Source organism: Branchiostoma belcheri, unplaced genomic scaffold, assembly GCF_001625305.1.
Source record: "Branchiostoma belcheri isolate BF01 breed outbred unplaced genomic scaffold, Haploidv18h27 scaffold15, whole genome shotgun sequence".
NCBI lineage: Eukaryota > Metazoa > Chordata > Leptocardii > Amphioxiformes > Branchiostomatidae > Branchiostoma > Branchiostoma belcheri.
In genome coordinates, this window is record NW_017802935.1 from 1,844,756 (window position 1) to 1,869,313 (window position 24,558).

General features: G+C 40.1%; 4 protein-coding genes across 10 annotated transcripts in view; 3 read left to right on the plus strand and 1 right to left on the minus strand.

Moving 5' to 3' along the window:
* LOC109465246 (mitogen-activated protein kinase kinase kinase 12-like) overlaps positions 1–4,490 on the plus strand; it is a 34,943-nt gene extending 30,453 nt beyond the window's left edge. For all 7 annotated transcript variants that reach the window (XM_019762403.1, XM_019762409.1, XM_019762407.1 and 4 more), the window contains one exon: positions 459–4,490. In XM_019762403.1, the coding sequence (XP_019617962.1) occupies positions 459–557 (99 nt within the window). In that variant the 3' untranslated portion in view covers positions 558–4,490. The remainder of the gene's footprint in view (positions 1–458) is intronic.
* Positions 4,491–5,961: 1,471 nt separating this feature from the next.
* LOC109465247 (DNA ligase 4-like) lies at positions 5,962–16,079 on the plus strand. The gene is made up of 29 exons (XM_019762411.1): positions 5,962–6,196; positions 6,492–6,569; positions 6,759–6,860; positions 7,059–7,123; positions 7,603–7,726; positions 7,864–7,890; positions 8,043–8,135; positions 8,435–8,539; positions 8,806–8,912; positions 9,135–9,215; positions 9,469–9,534; positions 9,686–9,732; positions 9,936–10,032; positions 10,289–10,348; positions 10,694–10,794; positions 11,074–11,126; positions 11,238–11,276; positions 11,429–11,524; positions 11,828–11,950; positions 12,195–12,274; positions 12,415–12,520; positions 12,868–13,017; positions 13,194–13,372; positions 13,654–13,702; positions 13,932–14,093; positions 14,196–14,290; positions 14,576–14,618; positions 14,959–15,068; positions 15,468–16,079. The coding sequence occupies exons 1-29, from the start codon at positions 6,038–6,040 to the stop codon at positions 15,622–15,624; spliced, it is 2,754 nt and encodes a 917-aa protein (XP_019617970.1). The 5' UTR covers positions 5,962–6,037; the 3' UTR covers positions 15,625–16,079.
* Positions 16,080–16,451: 372 nt separating this feature from the next.
* LOC109465189 lies at positions 16,452–22,289 on the plus strand. Its single transcript, XM_019762336.1, has 7 exons — positions 16,452–16,457; positions 16,564–16,905; positions 17,055–18,156; positions 18,482–18,679; positions 19,271–19,641; positions 20,716–21,730; positions 22,078–22,289. Exons 1-7 carry the CDS (start codon positions 16,452–16,454, stop codon positions 22,287–22,289), a joined length of 3,246 nt encoding a protein of 1,081 aa, XP_019617895.1.
* A 451-nt stretch (positions 22,290–22,740) lies between these two features.
* LOC109465191 lies at positions 22,741–24,090 on the minus strand. The gene is made up of 2 exons (XM_019762337.1): positions 23,952–24,090; positions 22,741–23,600 (listed from the first exon to the last, which is right to left on the minus strand). The coding sequence occupies exons 1-2, from the start codon at positions 24,088–24,090 to the stop codon at positions 22,741–22,743; spliced, it is 999 nt and encodes a 332-aa protein (XP_019617896.1).
* Between the last annotated feature and the right edge of the window lie 468 nt (positions 24,091–24,558).

The window sequence follows — 24,558 nt, forward strand, 5'->3', positions numbered from 1 at the left end:
CAAGCAGCTGCGCTCTGTGTTTTATTGGAAAGTTCAGTTATGCTGCATAAGCTATTCAGATGAAAACACAGATAAAGTTTCCCTGTGCACAATTTTAATGTCAGAATTTGATACAGTATATTATCTGAATTCTGTTGAACATGGCATCTGTTGTGCATGTAGTTTTATTGTTCTAGTAACCAAATTGTTTTCCGAGATAAGTACATATACATGTATGTAGATAACATCATAGGGTTTTAAGTCACTTCACAAAATGCTGCCATTGTGAAGAAACCTGACTAAACTATGGAAAATATATAATTTCCAGCTAATTTTTTTACCACTCCTGTGCTCCAGAACCCAATTTCTCATAGTATACGAGCTTCTAAAAATACTCTGTGTCGGAAAATAGTGTATTAGATTTTGCAGTTATGTTCTATATCAGTGTAGTTGATCTGAGTTGTTTGTTCGTTACTCAGAACCCCCTGGCCATGCTGGACTCTGACGAGAGCTCAGATGACTGCTCGGACGCGACCACCGGCACCGTCAACTTCAAGAATTCCACAGCTTCGTGGTGACGACAGTTGCTCCAGTCTTTGTTCATTACCTCATACTTGATTTATTAATTTAAAAACTTAAAACCAACAAAACGACCTAGGACAAGATCAAAGGAGAAAGGGTGTTCTAGTGTCTACCATGTTGTGCCACACAAGAGACCTACTCTCAAGTATTGTGTACCTTATCAACAAGTCCAACTGGTTATTGAAAACAACAAATTATAATCAGACTAAGCGGTTGATGGTTAATTAACCTGTCAATACCACTTGTAACTGATTCCATAGAATGTCCTTCTGAGCCATAGTTGAGAGAAATATTACCACAACATCAGTGAATATTATTCATTAATGACTTAACACCAAGGTGGTTGAAGCTTAATCAATTTAGTCCAAAGTTGACCAAGTTTAGAAGCAATCAAGAACTGACTGTGTTAATAATTTAGACCAGTCTTGTAAAGGAAATTGATTGAGCTGTCTCCGGTTAATGAGTTAGTGATTTTCTTTTACCAATGACTCTTTGGCGTCTTTGTTTTTATCAATAATCATAACTAGGTCTAAGACCATCAACCCTCTATCAATTGGGAGATGTCAAAAGAAGTGAAACCGAAATGTAAAAACTACATACATTTTGGCTACTAAAGTTGTTTTTACTTCAGACCACTAACTGTTTACAGAAGTAACAAGAACCTGAAGTAATCATATGGCACACTTGACTCCATTCCCCAAAATGCTATTATGATAGAAAGAAATTTATTTTCATTGAATATTCCAGTATGGAAGTTTAAAGTGTGTGATGTAGAGCACACTCGTTCAATATGGTAGTAAACAGTGTTTACCTCTATATGCTAACCCAGTGAAGACGTTGTCTGTGTCGTTAATGCCAGACTTTTATAGTTCTGTGGACTACCAAGTTAAAGACAATATCCAGTATATTGGTCGAAGTTGTAATCCCTGGTGCAATATCTGCACTCTTCACATATGTTAATACATGTATGTAGAACAGGTATGTATGATTGCCCAGTACTGTATGAATGAATGGAGCCGATTGGCCAATTCGACCAAAGAATGAGTGCAGATCTTACAAACACCGACCAATAGAAATGATCATTACTTAATGGTAACAGTACGTTGTACCGCCCAGGTATGTGATCAAAGTATACAGTATACCATATCAACAGTTCTTGTGTAATATTAATGTGTTACAAAAAAAGGTAGTAAGTTACCCAACGGTACTTAAATTGTAAATGTCCTCAATGTACTGTACGCTGGCCTTGGATCGTACAAAAAAAATGTACAAGCCGTTGATCCATCAGTCTGTATAATAGCCCTATGACTGGTCCGTGTATATAGATAGGTATACACACCATTGTATACTGTTAAATACATGACTGTTGTGAGCATGTACATGATGTTTGTGTACTTAGACATGCAGATTGTATAGTGTTGGGAGTTGGTAAGAGAGAAAGGCCATGACAATATTTTTACTGAAAGTGGCAAAAGAAAAGTGATTTCTGATTGGCTGGTATGCTCACTGGGGTGGGTTTTTGTATGTACTTGCTGTATGCTGATGGGTCAACTTGAAAGCATACCGAAATTGTTAAATGTGAGACTGGATGTACGAAAAGGCAGACCTTAAATTGGGTTGTTTTCTTAAAGTGACAGACTAGGAAGGAATGCGGAAAAGACTCAAAACATGTAACAAAACAAACCATGACTGTATTACCATTGCTTGGAAGTGTAGGTTGTCTGTAGATGTGCTTACACAATCTTAAAGGCCCTTGTCAAATTATAAGAGATGCGTCGTAAAGAAGAAGAGTTTTCCTCACATTCCATTAAAAGCAGCCAGTGGAATTTCATTCGTTCTTGAAATGACCCTGCTGCAATTTTTTTCCCTGACCCTGACAACCCTCTCTAAACGAGTGGAATGTGCCAAGTGCAGGCGCTTCTGGTGTGGAAGAGTCCATTGTACTGGCAGGAAGAGGGGTTATTGGCTGACTGTTAGGGGATGTTTAATGGAAATCTTGTGATGACTCAAAGCTGGTCTTTGATTTGCTGTATCTTTTGACCCATGTGGTAGGCAGAGGCATGGATTGTCAGCTGTAGTCAGGGTTGTACCCAAATGTCTGTTCTCCAGGGAATTTGGTCATGTACATGTACATGTTGTACATGTACATGTTGTACATGTACGTCTTGAGCTGGATGGATTTGGACATTGTTACAACCATCCTATCCAATGTAGAGTGTGGCATTTAACAATTTTCTATGAAATTTGGCAGCCACCATTCTACAAATGACATACCTGTTACAAAACCCAGTGCTCAGAGCATTGGGAGGCACCTTGCCCAACAGCAAAGTTTGCTGTGCAACTGGCAAGTATGCATCCTGTGATAAAGAGCCCCCTTTTGACTTTAGGATGTACTGCCCCTGAATGTTGAACAGACAGGACTGCAGCTTGACATGACTGTTCTGACCTTGAATGGGTTTGACTGATTTTACCTGAGTGTAAAGGAATTGTTACTGGCATGGGGGTTGTTTTTGAGTGTCTGGATTCAACTGAATTTGATGTTTCTAAAGTTGGCTCACTAAAAGGGTTGAAGTCTCTTAGGAGACATGCCCACTTTGACAGTAGCCATGGAAACACATTTGATTGACAGTATTTTGTCCATCAATCAACAGATTCAAAAGTCTGGACAATCCAACCTCCATGAATACAGTAGCAGATTTCAATGTGGAAACATGTTGCCAATTTTATTTATTATCGAAAGGTTTCTTTAACTTTCCATGTCCTGACATTTTTCAAGGAACCATTTTTTTTGTGATTCATGAATCCTTTTTTTCTTTGTTTGCTTCTCAACATTACTGTTTTAATTCAGACTTTACCTCTATGTTGTGCAATAATGCACTGACAACACATTTGACCATGGACCACTATTTGAAATGATCCCCACTGAATTGAGACATGAATGCTTGGGTGGTATCCTGGAAGGATACCCTCTAAAGAAAACAGAACTTTGTACCAAATCACAAATAAGGGGTGGCAAGGGATACATGGTACATGTTCAGCCATGAACTTGTTGACGAAAAGCTTAGTACTTAAAAGCTGCAGCAATTTCATCCTAAACTTCATTTAAAAGGAACACCCCCCTCCCCACCACTGTGATTGGTCTCTGACAGGTAGCTTCTTGGAAGGCTGTTCTGACTAATGTCCTCACTTGTACTGCACTATCAATGTATCAGAACAAGGTACAGATATTCTGGTGATGTGGATGATTATTACATGTACAACCTTAAGGTGTGTCCATGTGTCCTGTTTGCATGGCTCCCACTTTGCCTGAACAACTAAAAATGTGCTGTTTTTAACGGTGTTTTTAGGCTGTTCTTGAGTTCAAATTTTTTTTAGTCTGGAGGTTTTTTTGCAGCTTTTTTGAAAATCAACTTTATCATCATGAAGGAAATATAGCTTAATCAAGGAGGTTATATGTCTCCCCTATAACCTCCTTGGTTTAATTTGGAACATAAAAAGACTGTCCAAAGGAAACACAGCGCACTTGCAGTCAACACTATCATGACTGTACTCAACTGTGTAGTGCAGTGAAATACAAGGTACATGTATCATGTCTACTTGATATTGAACTTATGAGTCCGATCATTTAATGATGCCGAAGTGGGAACCATGTAGCAGAACGCATAACACCTTTGTCATCTTGCACACCCTGTAACCATGTAAACTGAAATAACCATTTTACACAAACTGTACTGTAAAAGGAAAAGGATGATGTTACCCTGTTTTCTGGGTAGAAACATCAGTGGCGACGTAATCTTGCCATCTCTGACATGTCCTGTATTTCCAGTAGAAACTGTAAGAAGGAGAACCACTCTGTACTGTACATGTATGTATCCTAACTTAGCCTGTACATTGGTCTGTGTCAGTCAGTTAGAGGAAACTGAAAATTAAAGCAATTTTCCTACAAATGTAACATTTCCATTGTGTGTCTCATATTTATACATTACAATAGTAATCACTAATGTAAAGGGGACTGTTTATCACTATTTATTAAAACCAAAAGCATGGCGGTACACACACAAACCACATACCAATGGCACCTCATGTGTAACATGACAGTGCAATCAAAAGAAATGCACACCAAATGAGAACATCTTCACGGAGTAATAAGAATACTGATGATCTTAGACAAAATGTCAATTTTAAAAAGCCAGGCATCCTCCTTTTTCATGGCTTTTGACATTGGGAAGGGGTTTGAAACTTTCTGGTTGGAGCAATCACAACATATATAAAACACCCCTACTTTATTCACTCAAGGAAGAAAGAAAACTAGATGCCATTAAGAGCATGTCATTGAATATCATCTTGCGGTTGTGATTTCAATAGCCGCTAGAGGGCGCAAATAAACCATGCTGATGTTTTTAGCTTCATGCTTCACACCCCCCAGTCCAAAGTGTACTGTTCCAATGCAGTGTGCCGATTTACGTTTACTATAGTAAATACCTTTCTTAGTCACTTTTTTCAACTTACTTGTCGTTGGTCACAGTTTAGCATACTTTTGTCACACTAGAAGTAAAAACTGTGCCATAATGTCCTTTCAATGATGTTCGGTAAATGCAGGTTGCAAATGCAGGCGTCGTAAAATTGCTCTTCATTTTGCGGCAAACATCCAGTGTTAGGAAGCTGGCGTGTTGTGGGCGTGTTTCAACTTGAATGTTCTGGTTTTCTGTCATGTTTCTGAGATTTCAGGACATTTTAACAGAACACAACAACAGATAACTATCTTAAGGTATGTTAGAGTTCGTTTTACGTTTCAGTTGTCGCCCTGATCGTTGCTAGTTAGTAAAAGGCCGGGTGCTGGTCGAATGCGGAAGTAACAAAAATTATTGAAGCAAGCACCTAAGTTGTACCATGGAGGTAGAATTGAAAGAGTTCAATTATGGTTGAAAACGTAACGTTACCTGTGTTGAACGAAGACCTCTCATTACAGAATTCCTAAAAGGCTATTGACATGATGATCCTTAAAAAAATTGCACTATAGACAGGATCATCCTGTCAATAGATAATATGAAAAATTATCATCATCATCATCTTCGATACTGCTTAGCCTTCTAAAAAGAAGATTACTAGCAGCTGCGCATTACGCCATCTTATTGACAGGATCATCCTGTCAACAGCACAAACTTTTACACTATTGACAGGTTTTAATTATAGTACAAACTGTAGAGGGTATGGAAAAGTTGAACTGTTTCCAACAGAAGAACTGATTGTTGTTCCAGGTGCTGAGATGGCCATGGCAGCTACAGTACCTTTCACTCACCTCTGTACCATGCTTGATTGTTGTTCCAGATGCTGAGATGGCCATGGCAGCTACAGTACCTTTCACTCACCTCTGTACCATGCTTGATTGTTGTTCCAGGTGCTGAGATGGCCGTGGCAGCTACAGTACCCTTCACTCACCTCTGTACCATGCTTGATTGTTGTTCCAGGTGCTGAGATGGCCGTGGCAGCTACAGTACCCTTCACCCACCTCTGTACCATGCTGGAGGGGGTGGACAGGGCAAAGGGCAAGGACAACAAGAAGAAAGTCTTCAAGGAGTTCCTTGACAAGTGGAGAGAGTTTCACAACTCTGTGCACAAGGATGATCCAAACACTGTAGGTTCTTACCTTATATTCATACATGTGATGCTTGTAGCTCTACTTTCAATTTCTGTATGATATCTGTATCTGTATAGCAGGTACAACTGCCCTTCGGTGTGACACACCAGCTTATTAGCATATATTAAACACAGCATCACTGCTCAAGTTCATTTGATATGGCCAAATGAAAATTAAGTCACATATTAAACCTCATCAGGTAAACAAGTAGTACATCCTGATATGAATATGCAGACGTCACGAGAATAACTGTTGTCACTGTAAGTTCAATAACTATTGTGTCTATATCCAGGAGGATTCCTTCTACCCAGCCATGAGACTCATCCTACCACAGTGTGAGAGGGAGAGGATCGCTTATGGCATCAAAGAGGTCAGGACGCTCGTTTATTGTCTGACCATGTGATACAATGTGTCCAACTATGCTGATAATGTTCATGAGAAAACTTCCCACTTGTCATTCATGTTAAAACATACAATAACAGGAATTGAACTGACTTTTATGTATGACTAAAACTGCATTTTGTGTTGATATATGAACTGTCTTATCCTTGAATTACAGTTTACCCTTGCAAAGTACTACATCGAGATCCTGGGTTTGGCCAAAGACAGCCCAGATGCACTGAAACTGCTGAAGTACAGGGCACCTTCACATGCTAAAGGGGTAGGTGGTATAGCTTTGTACATTTAGCTATCCAAAAGTAATAAAGACTTTAATATAGCCAATATAGCTACAGCTGGACACAAAAAAGCTGACGTGATGTCACTGGTCATCGTCGAGGATGACAGACAAACAACAATAAAAAGACTTTCAAGAATATGAAAATAAAACTGTTGAACTACAATTTGTTTCAATCTTCAGGAAGCGGGTGATTTTGCAGCTGTTGCCTACTTTGTCCTGAAGAACAGGTGTCCAGAGAAGGGCAGGTAAGGATGGACATGTGATGCAAAATCTTCTAAAAAAACATCCCTTTAGCAGACATTTGTTAGATACAAACAGGCATGCATACGGTATCATAGGTACACCTGTACATGTTTTTAGCTTTTAAGATGCATACTTTTGATGCAAGTAGTTGAATAATGATAGATTTATAGACTATGAGAAATATAGGTAACAGTTAAAGTTGGATGACTTTTATTTTATTTTATTCACATGGATTTTTGAGCATTGGATAGGAAGCACTTGTTGTGCTTATGTGAATCCGCTGCTCATAAAACATAATACAAATGTTAACATAAAGATGACATAAAGTATAACATAAACATAAAATAAAAGTGGCTGGCGCACCAATACCTATAGCATAACATTAATGAGATTGGTCAAATCTTCCAGAGTGGTGGATATAGTTAAACACAATATCAAAGATATGGCAGTTTGTAGGATGACTTATTGCCTGTTTCTCCAGTTTGACAATTCAGGAGGTCAATGACCTGTTGGACTCCATCGCGACAAACAATGCAGCCAAGAACAAGGAGGAAGTGAGAAGGAGCATCCTGAAACTACTCAGGAGTACCTCAGCCATGGAACAGGTGGTCTGGCCTTACTTAGATCATTACATCTCATTATACTAACATATTTAGATCTGATAAAAGGTTTTCATGTACATGCAAGTAATTTAAGATTATGATGAGTCTTATGATGAGTTTTATTTGTCTTTTCCTCACAGAAATGGCTGATAAGGATGATAATGAAGGTGAGCAGCATAGCATATGAGATTATGACCCTTTCTTTTAAAGCTTTGCAAATGATGTCATCTATATATAGTATATGGAGATCTTGAATCACAAAAAAGAAAGGACTGTACATGTAGTTTTACACCTATAAAATGTATGTTGTTTCTATCAGGAGTTGAAGATGGGAATGAACCAGGCTGGAGTGTTTGCAGTTTTCCACCCTGATGCAGAGGACTTGTTCAACGTCACCAACAGTCTGGCCAAGGTCAGGGAAATAGTTTTTTTTAAATAAATGGTCATCATATTTCACACAATTTGATAACCTTTGATTTGATCTTAATTTCAATATCATCAATAAAAACTTGTTGCTTTGAATTAGCTCAGGAATTGTGTGTGTTTTTGTCTGTGTGTCTACATGCGTGCACGTGTGCAGGTATGCAGAAGTTCATCATGTGGTAATTTCTCAAAACTTCAAAGAACAGTCCCAAGAAGTAGTCTTCTTCTTTCGTACAACACAAAATCATCATATAGTCTTGACATTCTTTGTATTTCTTGGTATTTCAGGTGTGTACTGACCTGAGAGATCCCCATGTGCGGCTGAATGAGATTGCCATCAGTCTGTTCTCACCATTCAAACCTATGCTGGGACAGAGGATACCACTGGATGGGGTGAGTCTGTCCTTTTATAATCTCATATAGTATGAACATGGCCACTGGATCTGTTGGTAATGCTATAGCATAGACTGTGTCACCACAGGTATGTATGTATGTTAGGAAATAGGAAATGGGAATTCATCCTAAAAGTCTCTGGAAGCTTGTTGGTTTTATAAAAAAATGTAAAGGATATTAGAATTAGAATTTTGGGCCTCTTATAATATTGGAACTACTTCTTAATTTTACTTCTGATCATTCAAATATTGTTACATCTGTTCCAGGTAGAAAAGGAGATGCACCATGAGATGTTCTACATAGAGACCAAGTTTGATGGTGAGAGGATGTTGTTACACAAGGATGGAGACACTTACAAGTACTTCTCCAGATCGTAAGTTCTTTCTTTTGTTTTCACTGGGATTTTAAGCTGTAACTTCCTAAATGTGATGTGACTAAATGCTAAATACTCTATTACTCACATGCTATAGGAAGAAACATCATCAAAAGCATATGAATCAATATGCGTAAGGCTATTGCTTGGCAAGCTGTAATAAGTTAAGTAAAGGGTTAGCATCCAGCACCAAGAGCTAACTTTTTTAATTGTCCTATCTAGTGGGAAAGACTACACTCATCAGTTTGGTGCCCACCCACTGGAAGGCAGTCTCACTCCATACATACATAATTCTTTTGCCAGGTAGGTCTGTCTATGTCTTGTATGCTAAACTAAGTGACTTTTTCAGGCTCTAGTGATGTTGATATAGAATGCATGACACTTTTTTTTTCAATAGATTCAATGACACAGTCTAATTTAACTTGTGAGGAAAGTGAAGTAAATGTTATTCCTAATAATGGATTTGTGTATGATACAGTCTTGTTGCTTTTATGAAATGTCTGTTTGAAAATACATAGCACAACTGATTTTCTGTTATTTTGTCTACCACTACCAGTCACGTGAAGTCCTGTATCCTGGATGGAGAAATGGTGGGCTACAACCCACAAACTAAGTCCATCATGTAGGTATATCAGTTTAATTGTACATTCATGTTGTTTGCTAAATTTTGAAAGTTCGAATAGTTGTCCCTTTCTTGTTACCAAAAGTCACCATGTCTCATATGTCACAAGATACTTTAAATTATTTACTAATTGTTTTTATTTTGCTTGCAGGTCTAAAGGAGATAAATTTGACATAAAAAATATGGCAGAAGACAGTGGTAAGCAAAAAAGAAGCAACACAGCTCACATACAGAAAATCTGAATGATTTTTGCTGTTCATGTACATTGTCAAAACCAAAGATATCACTAGCATCATCTTTTATGTTCTGATGAAACATTTTCATGCCCAGGCAAAATCAATGATGTTGTATTTTTTTGTTATACCAGTCCAACAGTGTGCTAACTGTCCGTTTTCCTACAGACTTACAGACCATGTACTGTGTGTTTGACATCCTACTGCTGAATGGACAGAAGTTTGCCAACAGTCCTCTTCGAGAAAGGGTGGACTATCTTGACAAGTCAGTATTATATTGTATTATATTATTTTGCATCCATTGTTTTCCCAAGATAGCTCTTTCTCTAATGAATAATCTTTATGCTTGTAGCACACTTGAAATATTGGGATCTTTGTTGTCATTGCAGAAGATGAAGAATTTCATTCAAAATAGTTCAAAATCAGCAAATTTCATCGTTAATGTTAATCTTCCAAATTGAATGTGTTTTCCTGTAGTTGTTATAACCTGAGACAAGTTGCTTGTTGTGTTTTTCCTTCAGACTGTTCACACCAATTGAGGGCCGTTTATTTCTGGGAGACAGGAAGGAGGCAAGAACAAAGTGAGTTAAGAGTTGTCCAACCTGAAATATCTTACTGTAGAAACATTGCTTTAATGAATCGATAACTTTTAAGGAAAGTCTTGTGCCATTTTTTATTGGACAATTGTGTGGTGGGCCAGCTAGATTGCATTTCACAATTTGCTATTTACTACTAAGTGCCAAACAATTTGCTTTCTGTCTTTTCTACATATATTACTTATAGTGCTCTTTCACTATGGTTATTATGATCTAAATCATTCTGTTCAGTTTGACTGCATTTGGTTTACGTAAATGAAAGCCAGCCCTTCATTCTTTGATCTTAACTCACCTCAGAATCAAAAGTGTCATTGATTGTTTTCCCACCAGGGCTGAGGTAATTGATGCCTTGAATGAAGCCATTGACAGGAGAGAAGAAGGACTGGTCATCAAGTACCCAGGGTCCAAGTACGCTCCAGACAAGAGAAAGGGTTTGTCCATTTAGTCTAACTTTTAATAGAAGACTACACTTTGTGTTTGCTACTTTTCATGATCCCTGAAATAAATGGCATGATTGTACACTGTAGTTCCTGATTGTTTTTACAGTACTTTTATGTTGAACTTAACAGTTTTAACTGTTTGTCAGTTGAAATTTTCATTACCATTACCAAATCATTTGTCTTAAGCCCCTCCAGATTAAGTTCTGTGAACATGTCCTATTTCCTCAGAGATTTTCTGTGAGATTTTGATTTAAAATTTACTTTTCCCAGGAAGTGGTTGGTTGAAGGTGAAGCCTGAGTATGTGGATGGACTGATGGACCAGGTAATGTTACAGGTTTATTACAGCAAAGACAAGGTGATTATGATTTTATTGTTCATGATGATGGTACTATATTGTGAATTATACTAATAGAATTGGTGACATGCTTTACAGGTAGATGTTGTGATTGTAGGTGGCTACTTTGGTAAAGGGGTAAGTCTGAATTTCTTTGTTGTCATTCATACATATTTTTGGGACACAATGTCAGACTCTATTCTTCTTCAAGCCTTACTTACGATGTATATTTACATGTGGCAAATTGAGAAAATGTTCATATAAGTGAACAATACTGTTATTAAATGTAGCGTCGCAGTCACATGATCTCCCACTTCCTGTGTGCGGTTGCTGTCCAGTCGACCACTCCGGGAGAGAAGCCTGCACTCTTCCACACTTTCTGTAGGGTGAGACTCATAATCATTTTACTTAGGATTATCATTTATGTTTTTAATTATGCGAGGCCTTGTATTTTTAGTAAGAATTCAACCTTATTGAATCACATTACCAAGTTTGAAGTAGAAATCAAAAGTCTTACTACCTCCCTTTTAGATTATAGCTTTCCCAATTTAGCAATGGAATCAGACATGCAAGTCTTGGGTTTGACAGGCCACTGTAATGCTTCTGAAGCAGGTACATGTAGTACTTTTACCAAGCAGGTTTGAACTGTAATTGAATGTACACATGATAATCTAGATGTATTTCTGTAGGTTGGATCAGGTTACACACTGAAGGAACTGTACCAGATGGGGCAGAAGCTCCACCCACATTGGAGGGTCTTTGACAAGAAGAAGCCACCCAAAACCAACATCATGTTTCCCTCTGGTTACAAGGTAGGTACATGGTATACTACTGGGCAAAAATGTAAGGAGTAGCTCAATCCTACGGGTACTTTTGGAATACTGTATTTTGGATCAAGAATCTTACACAATGTAAGTCTTTTTTGGGCATACAACTAATTCAAAGGGGTTTAACAACTTGAAGGTGAATTAACCAATAATTGACCAACTGTTTCTCCATGAGCCTTTGTACCTTTAGTTTACAGAAAAAGTTTGATACCCCTTTGATATATTTCAGGAAGCCCCTGATGTGTGGATTGATCCAGAACAGTCACTTATTGTTCAGATCAAAGCTGCAGAGATCATTGAGAGTGACAAGTAGGTGTTGTTTTCTAGAAGTTGACTTTTTGACTCATCTTTGTAGTTTAAAAATGAAATACATTGCATTGCCAGATTTGTTAATCATCATTTCCATCATAATTGACAGATGTAAAAACATAGTGATTCCTCCTGTGTAGATTTAAGACAGGATGTACTCTACGTTTCCCACGTCTGGAGAAAGTGCGGGATGACAAGGAGTGGTTTGACTGTATGACCCTGGAGGAACTGGATGACATGAGAAAGGTAAGGTTTGTTTGCTCTGTTTCCTCTTCTTCTTCTTCTCCAAACCAAACAGGTCAATGACCTGAACCAGACCAGTTGTTACGATGTTAACTGGTATTGGGTTACACAATGTTGCAATTCTATAGTAGGAGGGATTTAGACTCGTGTCCCCATATATGTGAATGTGTTTGAGTAAGAATTACCAGAGCAGACCATATGCAAAGGTAAACATTATGCATTTGCTTTGCAAATGTTACCTGTCTAGTTTATTTGTTTGTTTGGTGAAGGAGCACTTGCTGTTCTTGCAAAATTCTGCACCTGATCTCCACACATTTCACTTCTGACACAGTTTTGATCCGTTTGTGTAGAATGCGGAGGGGAAGCTTGCCTCCAGGCATGCTGGGATAGATGACAGCGGTGAGCCGGCTAAGAAGAAGCGTCGGACGGTGGTTCGTGTGGAGAAGCCGATCACGGTCGCTCCGCAGTTCAAGGCAGCAGACACTTCCAAAGTGCAGCAGGTCTGAGAACAGTGCTACATTTAAACTACCTTACAGTTGAAGAGGACAGCTGCTATAGATTTGTGCAGTGGTGAAGTACATTTCAAAAGTTACCAGAAACATGTGACGTCACATTATGCAGATGATGCACAAACTTTCAAGTTCAAACTTTATTTCTTGGCAAACCTTTTCTGCAGGTTTCTACCATATTTGAAGACAGAGAGTTCTGTATCATCAACGGTCCTCCCGAGCATGGGAAGGCAGACCTGGAGAAGAAGGTGGTGGCGTACGGAGGCACGGTCGTCCAGGCTCCGGGACCTGACACTGCCTGTGTGCTCGCTCATAAGGTCAATGTCAGGGTCAACAACATCATAAGGTACGAGCTCAAACCAAACAAACATGACATGGTGAAGATCTTTTAAAAATGGATGTTTTCTGTGTGGGACAATGACAATGTTTATTGCACATTCAAGGAGCTTAATGTAGTAAGTTAGATACAGGAGAGTAATAGGACACCATATGTTTTATCTATACGTTTAATTTACATATCTTTTCTCTCCTTGAAACTTGTGTAGATGGATTTACTGAGTTTCTCCACTACATCGTGTAGTGATGCACTTGTCTTGCAGTTGATAACATCTCCTGTTTTGTCCACAGTGGTGGCAAGTATGATGTTGTCAAGGCGGAATGGCTTCTGAGATGTTGGGTATGTTATAGATTAGTTATTGAAGTTATATTTAAAATGTAAAGATAATTGTTGTTCATGTCCTATGTTTACCAGGCATACCATGATACAATTTCTATTTAATTCTGCCTTGATTTTGACTTTAGATTATATAAAATTATGTTGTATATTCATAGTTGGATTGGAATAGAAATGCATTGAAATGACATGTCTGTTTTAAAATTTTCACATTTTTAAAATCATTTATCAGGAGGAGAAGCGGAGTGTTCCCTGGCTGCCCTCCCACATGATCCACATGTCCCCTGACACCGCCGCACGGTTCGCTCTGCAGTTTGATCGCCATGGAGACAGCTTCACTGATGACGCAACTGTGAACAGTATGAAGGAGGTCTTTGAAAAGATCGGGGAAGAGGTGGGTGGTCTTGATGTACTAAATCAGTTCCTTATCTAACTTTGTGACTGTTTGTGATGATGAACTGTATTCTTACATGTACTGTACTTATGATCATACTAGAAATCAAGCTCCAAGGTCACCAGCATGGACATTGCAGAAATGGAGGAAAAGTATTTCCCTAATGAATCACCCTTGGGGCTATTCAGGCTCTGTAGGTAAGGTAACATTGCCATCTGTAATTGTACTTTCATTAAATGCTGAATAGGTAGACAATGCTTCATGAAAGGTTCAAAGGAAATGAAAATTAAGAAAATTAGATACATTTACATCACTGCAAATGCTTTGTTTCCTTAATTTTTTGCCTTAATTATAATGTCTTAACACTATTAATAGCAACTGTGCTTCAACAAAATGGTGAACTCATGACAATGAAGTATGAACCCACCATGATCCTCTGTATAAGTAATAATATAGTAAAGCATGTAACATTTTCCCGACAGGCTGTATGTGGACAACTGTCATGTCATCGGGGACCAGTCTACTGTAAGTATGAGTTAGGATATAGAAACACAATAGGTCAACTCTCTAGTGTAAATCTCATGGTTATGGACAGTTACCAGTAGTAACTTTACTTTACATTGCCTTATATACAATTGCCTCCCATATACAAGCTTTCACCACTAGACAATATATGTCAGGATGCCCCTTCTTGATACCAGTGCTGTGTCTGATGTATTGACTTACACATGAAAGTATGTGGAGCTTGAAATCATCTCAGTGTATCTATGAAACTGTTGTAGCACAAGTTCATAATTCAAAATGGTAGTACTTTCTGCACTATGATTGTGTGTTAAGATAAGCATGACATGATATTTCTGTACAGAGGATGAAAGACTGTCCGTTGGACCTGGTAGCTCTGGAGGTTCGTTTTCATGGAGCAACAGTCAGCCCTATCCTGGACAGTGATGTTAGTCATGTGCTGTTCCACAACAGGTAAGGACTTCAATACAAAGATAATATAAGGTAGGATAGGACATTTCAGCACTAAGGACAGGACCATGTACTGTAGCAGGGGTGGTAGGGTAGGATCACATTTCAGCACTAAGGACAGAACCATGTACTGTAGCAGGGGTGGGAGGGTAGGATCACATTTCAGCACTAAGGACAGGACCATGTACTGTAGCAGGGGTGGGAGGGTAGGATCACATTTCAGCACTAAGGACAGGACCATGTACTGTAGTAGGGGTGGAAGGGTAGGATCACATTTCAGCGCTAAGGATAGGACCATGTACTGTAGCAGGGGTGGTAGGGTAGGATCACATTTCACCACTAAGGACAGAACCATGTACTGTAGCAGATTTTAGTGATAACTTCTTACATCTTGCCACACAGTGACTTGAGCAGACTGGATGAAGTGAAGGCCTTAAGAAGACAGAGGACAAAGAAGCACCATCTTGTGACACCAGAGTGGGTTAGTGACTGTCTTCAGGCTGGAGCTATCCTGACAGAGAGGGACTACGAACCTGACATCACTAAAGACTCAACGTAACACTTACAATAATGTATGTCCAAAATACAGCTTTCTTAGTTTGTTGTCATGTTGAGTTGGACTTCAAGTTTGTTGTTACCTCAGGGTTTGATTCACAATGTTTCCTTCTGCATACACGTACAGAAAAGAGCAAGAGGGATGATATCAGCATTACATTTAAATGGAAACTTTCTACTTTAATAGCAAATAATTAGAAAAACTCTAAAAATTAAAAACTCAATTAAGAACAACAATACAGTATATGTGTTTGTACTTATTAAAACATTGTGAGCCTGATTTTAGTACTTGGACTACATGTCAACCAAGGATTATCATTTGGGCCCCAAAGCAAAAAATTGAAGATCACTGTACTCTCCTCACATATGTCAGGGTTATCTGCAGTACTTGAGTTATTACCACATTTTGTTTTGTTACATTATCCATTCATTTATCTGATTAAAAACTTGGAACCCCTGGCTAATTTGATGTTTTTGATTTCCAAGAAGGGAAGGCCATACCTAACATAGTTGCACGTCATCCTTTCATACATATTGAGTTTCACTAAAAGCAATGCCAATCTAGGAAATTGACATTGTTGCACATATTACCATACCAGAGAAAGAGAGAGAGATTGTTCATACTGTCAATGTTTTTCTTCATGTTCTTGTGTCCAAAACATTAGCTCTGTCACCCTAGACATGTTATCTTCAAACAGTGTTTACATAATTAGTGGTATAAAATTTTCATGAGGAATTCTATCTTAGGCAAATACTGTCCATAAGAATATTAGCCTGAAGAGACGGCCTTGACTTGCACAGCTCCTACACGTGTATAATGTACACCAGATCATGCATGTACCTTCAGAAAGCATACATGCAGAATATTTTGTGACGTAAACTGTTGTAGGGATTAACAGTCCATACTAACTTGTATTTGACAGAGCTTTGCTCTCACCAAAAGTTCATATTCAAAAAATTAATTGGCCTGAAGGACTTTGCAATGAATTCGACCGAGTCACCAAGTTTGAGTACACAGACGCTTACTGAGCCCTCAGAAATTGCAACCGTTGGGCATGGAAAAACTGCAGCGCTCATAATCATCATGGCAGCGTCCCTCGTCCTGAACGTGCTGGTGATCGTGGTCATCTTGCGTAGAAAGACCGCCCTGAGGACAAACCACTCCACGTTAATCCTGCACATGACGCTGTCCGAGCTGGGCTTGACCATTGCCTGCATGCCACTGACCATCTTGTCTGTGTTCGATAATGGAGCAGTGCTGAAGGGGTCAAGGACACTATGTATGGTAGGTACAGTTTTTCACACAGGAAATCTGTTTTCTGGAGAGTCCTCCCCTTTAGCAATGTTTAGAGATGATAAATTTAATAAAGGCATCAGTTCTGATAAAAATAAAATTATCCTTAAACCTAAAGTTAATTCTTTTTTTTTACTCAGGCGAATGGCTTTACATCTGTTACCTTCCCAATCTGCTCCACCATGCTCCTGTCTATCGTCTCCATCGATCGCTATTTTGCCATCTGTAAGGCCGTCCACTACCCCGCCATTCTCTCTCCCTTCCGTCTGAAGGTCGTGGTGACCTGTGTGTGGATATTCTCCGGGCTTTGTGGAATTTTCCCATTGTTTGGCTGGTCCAGTTATGGGTACCACTCCGGAACTTTCCACTGCTCTCCTGACTGGAGCAATGTCAGCTACCGTGTGACTTGTACCGTCATTGGTATCGTGGTACCAAGCACCATCATATTGTTTTGCTACGTGTCAATCTTTGTTTTTGTCAGACGGAGCTACAGACGGTTAAATGCCTGGAGGGATCTCGACCGTGAGGTTCCTAGCTTGAATAGCCGACCATCTAGCACCATGTACTCAATGCCCAGTAGTTCCAAAAATTGTATCTTTTCAAAGAGTAACGACATAAAAACACAGTTTGCCACAAGGGTCAAGATGTCTCTCACGGAGAACAAAAGGTTTTTAGATCCTCCTGCAAATCATGTGATAAATTTCTTTGGAAATAAACAGGGTCTGGGACAAGCAAAGTATGATGTGAACAAGCGTCGGATCACTATCGTTGTTGAACGGTATGACAGCTGCCACGATTCAAGTTTAATGGAAGAGGAAAAAGATGAGGAGTCTTCGTTTTATCACTGTGAAGATAACAACTCTACAGCAGTTCCATGTGTAACTGCAAATAAGAAAAAATCCTGCACAGTCAAAGAGGCCTGGGCTGAAGAGAAAAAGTGTCAGTATCTCTCAGTACCCAAACGTGACAAGGTTGAGGGACACTATCCGAGACACAACAGACATTCAAATGTAAGAGAAGAAGAAGTTTTCTACAGGGCAGCAGCTAGGAACACACTCTTCACAACACATATGTCAGGACAGCCCCTTCATGCTCCCGATGAGCATCAGCATACGAGAACTATGTCTGGGAATCTCAGCATGTCCAGTAGTACCAGAGAATCGACCAGGAGCCAAAGTCCTGGGGAAAATGACTGTCGCAGAGAAAGACAGCAGAAGATAGAGAGGAGGGTGGCCCTTACTGGTAAGTACTGAACTGGTTTTAACTGATATCAAAATATCTCATCCACAATTTTCTTAAAGATGTTCCATATATGTGTGACTTTACTCGTCTTTGTCAACTTGGTGTATGAACCTGCTTTATACTATAGTTCAAGTCCAATATTTCCAGAACTGATTGAAGATGAACAGCACATTTTGATTGTACTGTATGTCCCAAATATGTTGATACGCGTAACTCACTACATACACGTCTATCACCTTCTATACCAGGATTTAATTTCCATGAACTAAACTAGGCCTAGGGATCCCACACAGTAACTTCTAGTATGTGTCCTCTTCTGTTCCAGGTGCCATACTGATTCTGACACACTTTGCCTGTTGGTTGCCGTACACCATCATATTTGGTGGAGTGGTGCAGGGTCTCCCTACATGGGCTGCAACTCTGGTCATGTGGCTGGCCTACTGTAGCGCTAGTGTCTGTCCTGTGGTCTACGCACTCACTCACAAACAGATCATTGCAGCCATCCATAGAATGTGCTCGTGTGGTGTGCACAGTACTGAATAGATATGGAGTTGTATGAAAATATATGTTGTATGAAAATATATGTGAAGATCTGTCCAAAAAATATCATAATGAACATAGTAATATTGCATGATTGGACAACTGTGTGATGATTGTGTATGATAAATAGTTATTGATATAAGTGTATAAACATTTGTACTTGAACATAATGGTTTTAACGCATTGCCTTTGTTGTTGTCTATGAATCTTTGTGTCATAACTTCATTGTATCACAGACCTTTTGTATCTTCATTCAGAAAACTGAACTTGATATGGTAATTATATATAGAGAGGTTGTGATGACATCAAATATGGTCTCATTTCCTGCACTTGGTTGATTGTGTCTGCACGTCATCTAAACATTAAACCAGTCACCATAGACGCAGGTTAATGCTATTCAATCTATGCAATGTTTACATAATGGTAGTGGGAAAGTGAGTACTTGAAAAACAAGACTTACGATACATTAGATCACACAGGATGTGAAAGAGAGACAGACGCGTTTAGCAGTTTCTCCAGTATCTTGCTAGATCTGGACTGCTTGTCAATCTTCTATGACAAATGTCCTTGTCAGATTTTTTCAACATGTCCGCTATGACTGGAATGCCCTGTACTGATAATATTTCATCTACACCCATCACCAATGGATCGGCTTGTAACTTCACAACTCCTTCGTTTGCAAGTAACGACAGTGAGACATCCGCGTTCAATAGATGGGTGGCAGTGACCACTCTTGTTATCATAATGGTCGTTTCCGTCGTTCTGAACGGTTTGGTGATTGTGACGATGCTGCAAAGAAAGGCGACTTTGAAGAGCAACCATTCTCTGCTGGTACTGAACATGGCGTTGTCTGGGTTTGGCCTGAGTGTGATCTGTGAACCGATCACCCTGCTGTCTGTGATTGATGGAGGGACTGCACTGAAGGACTGGACAGTGTTGTGCATGGTAGGTACATTTAGGTTAGCCTCCTTAGCAGAGTCTACATGTATGACTGAACAGTACAATAACCAGGGTACAAATAGAAGCCATCAACAAAAAAAGGTGCATTAAGAACAAAAAAAAGGCCCAGTCGTAGAGACTGTTTTGGAGGCTACATTTAAGTAGGGGTTTTGAAGATGTAGAAAATATTTCTTCTCTCATGAAATTACACTGTCACCATTTTGGCATGACAGTCATCATTATCTTCTTTTGTCTCTTTACTGAGTAAAGCGCTTTTTTCTCCTAGGAGTTATAAATTCTCTCCTGCTTTTCTGATAAACCACGTGCACTATGCAATTCTCTTGGAGAGAGTGACCTGTTTAGGTGAAAACAATTTCAGCCAGGAAGACCCCAACCATTTTTTAAAGTTGTTGTCCCTGTTCCTTGGCTTACTATTGCATTTAAACTGGAAGTATTGTTTTGGGTGGCTGAGCTGTTGTGTCCGTTTGGACAGGGTAGATTGACCCCCCATTTCCTATGTCTAGCCTTTTGACCTGTCCTTCTGTCTGTAGTGTCAATCTGCTCCCCAACACATGCGCTGTCACGAAGGTCACGATAACCCAGCATACTTCCCAGAATTCTAAAATCTACGATTTCTTCTTAGTAATGTTCACACTATAATTGCAAACGATACTCCGGAAGGTATTACACTCACTTTATGATGATCTTTATTTCAAAGGAGTATTGACTAAAATATTGATGACCGACTATACATAGCCTCTGACAAATAACGTCTAACTTTACCGCGTAACAAAATCCAGTGAGAAGCAAATGGCCTAGGCAGTTAACGTCTAATCATTTCACACAATGATATTGTCAAACAAGATATTATGAAACGTGAGCCATTGCCCTATCATTTCATAGGTCCGATTATCATACAGTATCTGCCTGGTTGATTTTATACTCTTCAATAAATATCTTATATGAACTTATGTGAATTAAGCCACTGGCCACACAATATGTAAATGTACATTTGAGTACTTGTATAATACCTCCATTTACTTGACAATGTGATTTATTCGAAGATTTCTTATTTTCCAGATAAACGGCTTCACATCAGCTTTCTTCCCGCTCTTGACAACCCTTCTCCTGTCTCTCCTGTCCGTGGATCGCTATCTTGTCATCTGCAGACCCCAGAAAGACGTCCTCTCCCGCTTGCGTCTGAAAATCACCCTGGCCGTGCTCTGGCTGTTCAGCGCCATGATTGGTCTACCTCCATTGGTCGGCTGGTCCAAGTACGAATATCACCGAGGGACATTCCACTGTTCCCCGGACTGGGCCGTCCTCAGCTACCGCCTGACTTGCATCTTCCTCGGACTTGTGGTGCCGTCTGCAGCCATCCTCTACTGTTATACATCGATCTTCAGGTTCGTGAGACAGAATCATAGAAAGCTGAACGTATGGAGGGAGAGAGGTACGGAAGGACGGGGTTCGGCTACAGGACAGACCACTCTCGAGGCTTCTAAGAGACTCTCTATTCCAAGAAGATTTTTGAAAGGTAATTCCACGGCGCCGCTAGATGAGACGGCGGCTGGCACAGGGAAAACAACTGTTGGGTTACCTAAGGATCACGATATCGAACCTCAACTTAGCTCGTGCCATTCCAAAGATGCACCGCAAGGGGGCAATGTAAGAGATAACGCCAAAGAACAGAAGGCTACCACATCGGTTGAGCAATATGACAGTCGTCGTCCTGCAAATCTGAACACATTCAAGGAAGAAATGTCTTCGCAGAAAAGTGGAAATATCAAGAGTCCACCGATCTTGACACAACAAAAGAAACTCAGAGAGACCCCGGCGTTCCTCAGAATTGTCAAGAGCACCAGACAAGGCAGTTTTGACCAGATCCGCGGGGAGGCGCCGTCGCTGCTGAGAGTGGAGCAGTCCGAATTCCTGACGGAGGGATTCCCAAGCCGTACCGTGTACACCACTCAAACTTCCCGGGACACTCTTCTCGTCCCTGGCGGGCATCGGAGCGGTAACCTGGAAACGTCGCGTAAGAAAGACCGGAAAGACAGAGAAAACCACAAGATACAAAGGAAGATAGCTCTATCGGGTAAGTTAAGACTTAAAGTTATATCCCTTCTCATACATTAAGTAACGACAGTGATAAACCACTAAATTGATTCAATATGTCTATGGATGGTGTCTTTTAACAACATTCAGCACCAAGGACAGCATTGGTTTGATGTAACTGTTACTCACTGTACGAAATCATAACTTTAAGCACGCTTTAAAGCATGCGTACATGTATATGCCCGTGAAGCAAGGAACCTTTACGCAAGGTCCAGTGCAGTGATTGTTCAGAGTCTTGAACCAATCTTCGCAGTGTTAGACGACTAAAACAAGGAAGACGGCAAGTCTTCACAAATAGTTTTCTTTCTGTCTTCTTCCATTCCCCAGCCGTGATCTACATCGGGAGTCACTTCGCCTGCTGGGGTCCGTACACCGTCATAGTGGGCGGCGGTGGGTACGGCCTGCCGCTGTGGGTACAGACTCTGGTCATGTGGCTCGCCTACTCCAGCACTGTCGTCTGTCCCGTGGTCTACGCACTCAACAATAGGAAAATCCTGAAAGAAGTTCGGCGGGTCTGTCTGTGTGCAAAAACAACCTGATATTCCCTGCCATTAAAAAGATCTACACTCCTCTAAAATCAAACCTGTGCGAGATCATGTATGTCTTTAAAAATGCTATCAGGCAGTACTGCGTAGAACGAATAGTTATTATATAAAAGGCACGGTTACTTATCTCATTCATTTGTGCGCTGTGAACGTCTGTGTCTGTGCTTTAATATAGAGTTAGATGAGGATATGTATATTGGACAATGTCAGGATGCATATACAAATGGATGCATATATTCTATATTATTTGATATGCGCATGTGCTATACTTCAACCTTTGGGATCTTTTGTACAGTACTTTTCTATCAATGTGTCTGTCGTAAAATGTTTGCAATGACTAAGACAATGTGGCAAATCTTTGACTATTCTATGACTATGTACAAACTATCATAAAATACAAAGCAACCTGGTTAAGGTATTTTGTTTTGTGTTGTCAAAAGTGCTGTCATTTCCTTAATTCAGCAATTTCTGATTCCAAGCGCTCTTTCTTCGCCAGAGTGTCCTCCATCTTTTTGGTCAGCATTTTCATTGCTTCTGCATCCTCCTCAGATTTCGCCAGTCTGTCTTGGAGCATTTTTCTCAGGTTCGATTCCCGCGCAAGACTCGCGTCGTGATAGTTTTGCAACTTAGAATTTTCCAGGCGAAGCTTTTCAACCTCCTGGCGTATCACAGCAGTTGCCTCGAGCTGTGAGATCAGCTCTTTCTTCACATCTGCGCAGCATTTATTGCTACCCAGCGCTGAAGGGTTTCCAGCAGTTGACGGCTGCTCCTCTTTGCCTTCAACTGTGAGTCGAATCTCATTTTCTCTTGAAAGCCTGATGGCCTCAACGCCATTGGTCATCAACTCTCGGCGAACCGCGTCGTTTCTAAGTACGGAAGCAGCGCGCTCTGTACAAGAAGCCGGGATCTGAATCGTCATGATAGTTCTGTTTTCAAAGTCAGGACGTATGCCGTCCAGAAATGCGTATTCAGGTGGAATTCCAACAGCTCTCGCTAGGTGGCTACGGAACACTTCCATCGTTGTTCTACTGATATCCTTCAAGCTTGCTCGTAGAATCAGATCCAGCTGATGGAACCCTTTAGCTGGTTTTTCAGACGGAAGTGCGCAGTGGATCTGATCTGAGATCTTCTCCGAGTGTTGCAATAGCAGTGTGATAAGGTCGTCTCTGCGCAGACGCCACAGCAGTGACGTCAGGAACAGAGGATTATCCTCAGTGACGATCCTGTTCATCTGGAGTTTGAGGATGAGCTCTGAGGGCGACTCAAGACTGAGGTCACCGGGGAACCATCTTGTAATGATGGGATCTGCAGTGAAATGATTAACGGCAAACATTTAGAATAATGGAAAAAAAACTCTTCGAAACAATCGTCCGATCTTATAGCCCCACCCACCTCTGTCAAAAGGTGGAGACGCAAAACAAAAACGTAGATATGAAAATAAAAATTTATTTGACGGGCATGTAGCTAATCTCTCATTGGGCAAAACGATATTTACCACGCCATCATTGGTTGAACTGCTAATTGTGATGGACAGTCAGGATTAGTCAAACCCCTGCTACAACACAGAAAATTTAGACTTCCTTCATAGCTACGTATACTTAACAGTTTTCTTTTTTGTCATGCAAACTGTTATTTAGAAATATCAATAGTACCGACCTTCCTTGAGAAGAATCTTCAGCTGCCGCGCGTCTTGAGAAGTCAGATGGTTACAGATTCTCCTCAGAACCGTCTGGAAGTCTCCTCCAAGATCAGCAGTGTTGTCCTGGGTTTTCTTAACCCCTGCCTGATTCGCCATTTTCCGTGGTTTGAGCAGCGTTGTTGTATTTTTACAGACACTGTAAATCATCAGGTCTTAGATAACGGTTTTGCTATAGACTGCAAGTTTTTCGAGAGTAGTACGAGAAGAAACAGCAGCATGCATTTTCTGCCAAAAATGCGTCTGACCAGTGTTACACGTCGTCACGTCACTAACAACACATGATACCATATCCTTTCAACTGCGACTTTTGATGATATCACTGATTCTTTTATTTGTCGCATTCTTTGTGCAGCGTTCATTTTGTCATAGTAGTACTTTGGACACTTCCTCTCTTCTGTTACCATGCGCTCATTGTGTGTAGGTTTTTATCATGTGTATAATGTTTCCGTGTTCTTGAAAAGAACGTAGAAGCTGCACAGTAAAGCCTGAAATCTGGTACTAAATCATTTATGAAGAATCACATCGATAAGGAGATTTTAAGTATGGGGACAATACCACACATTG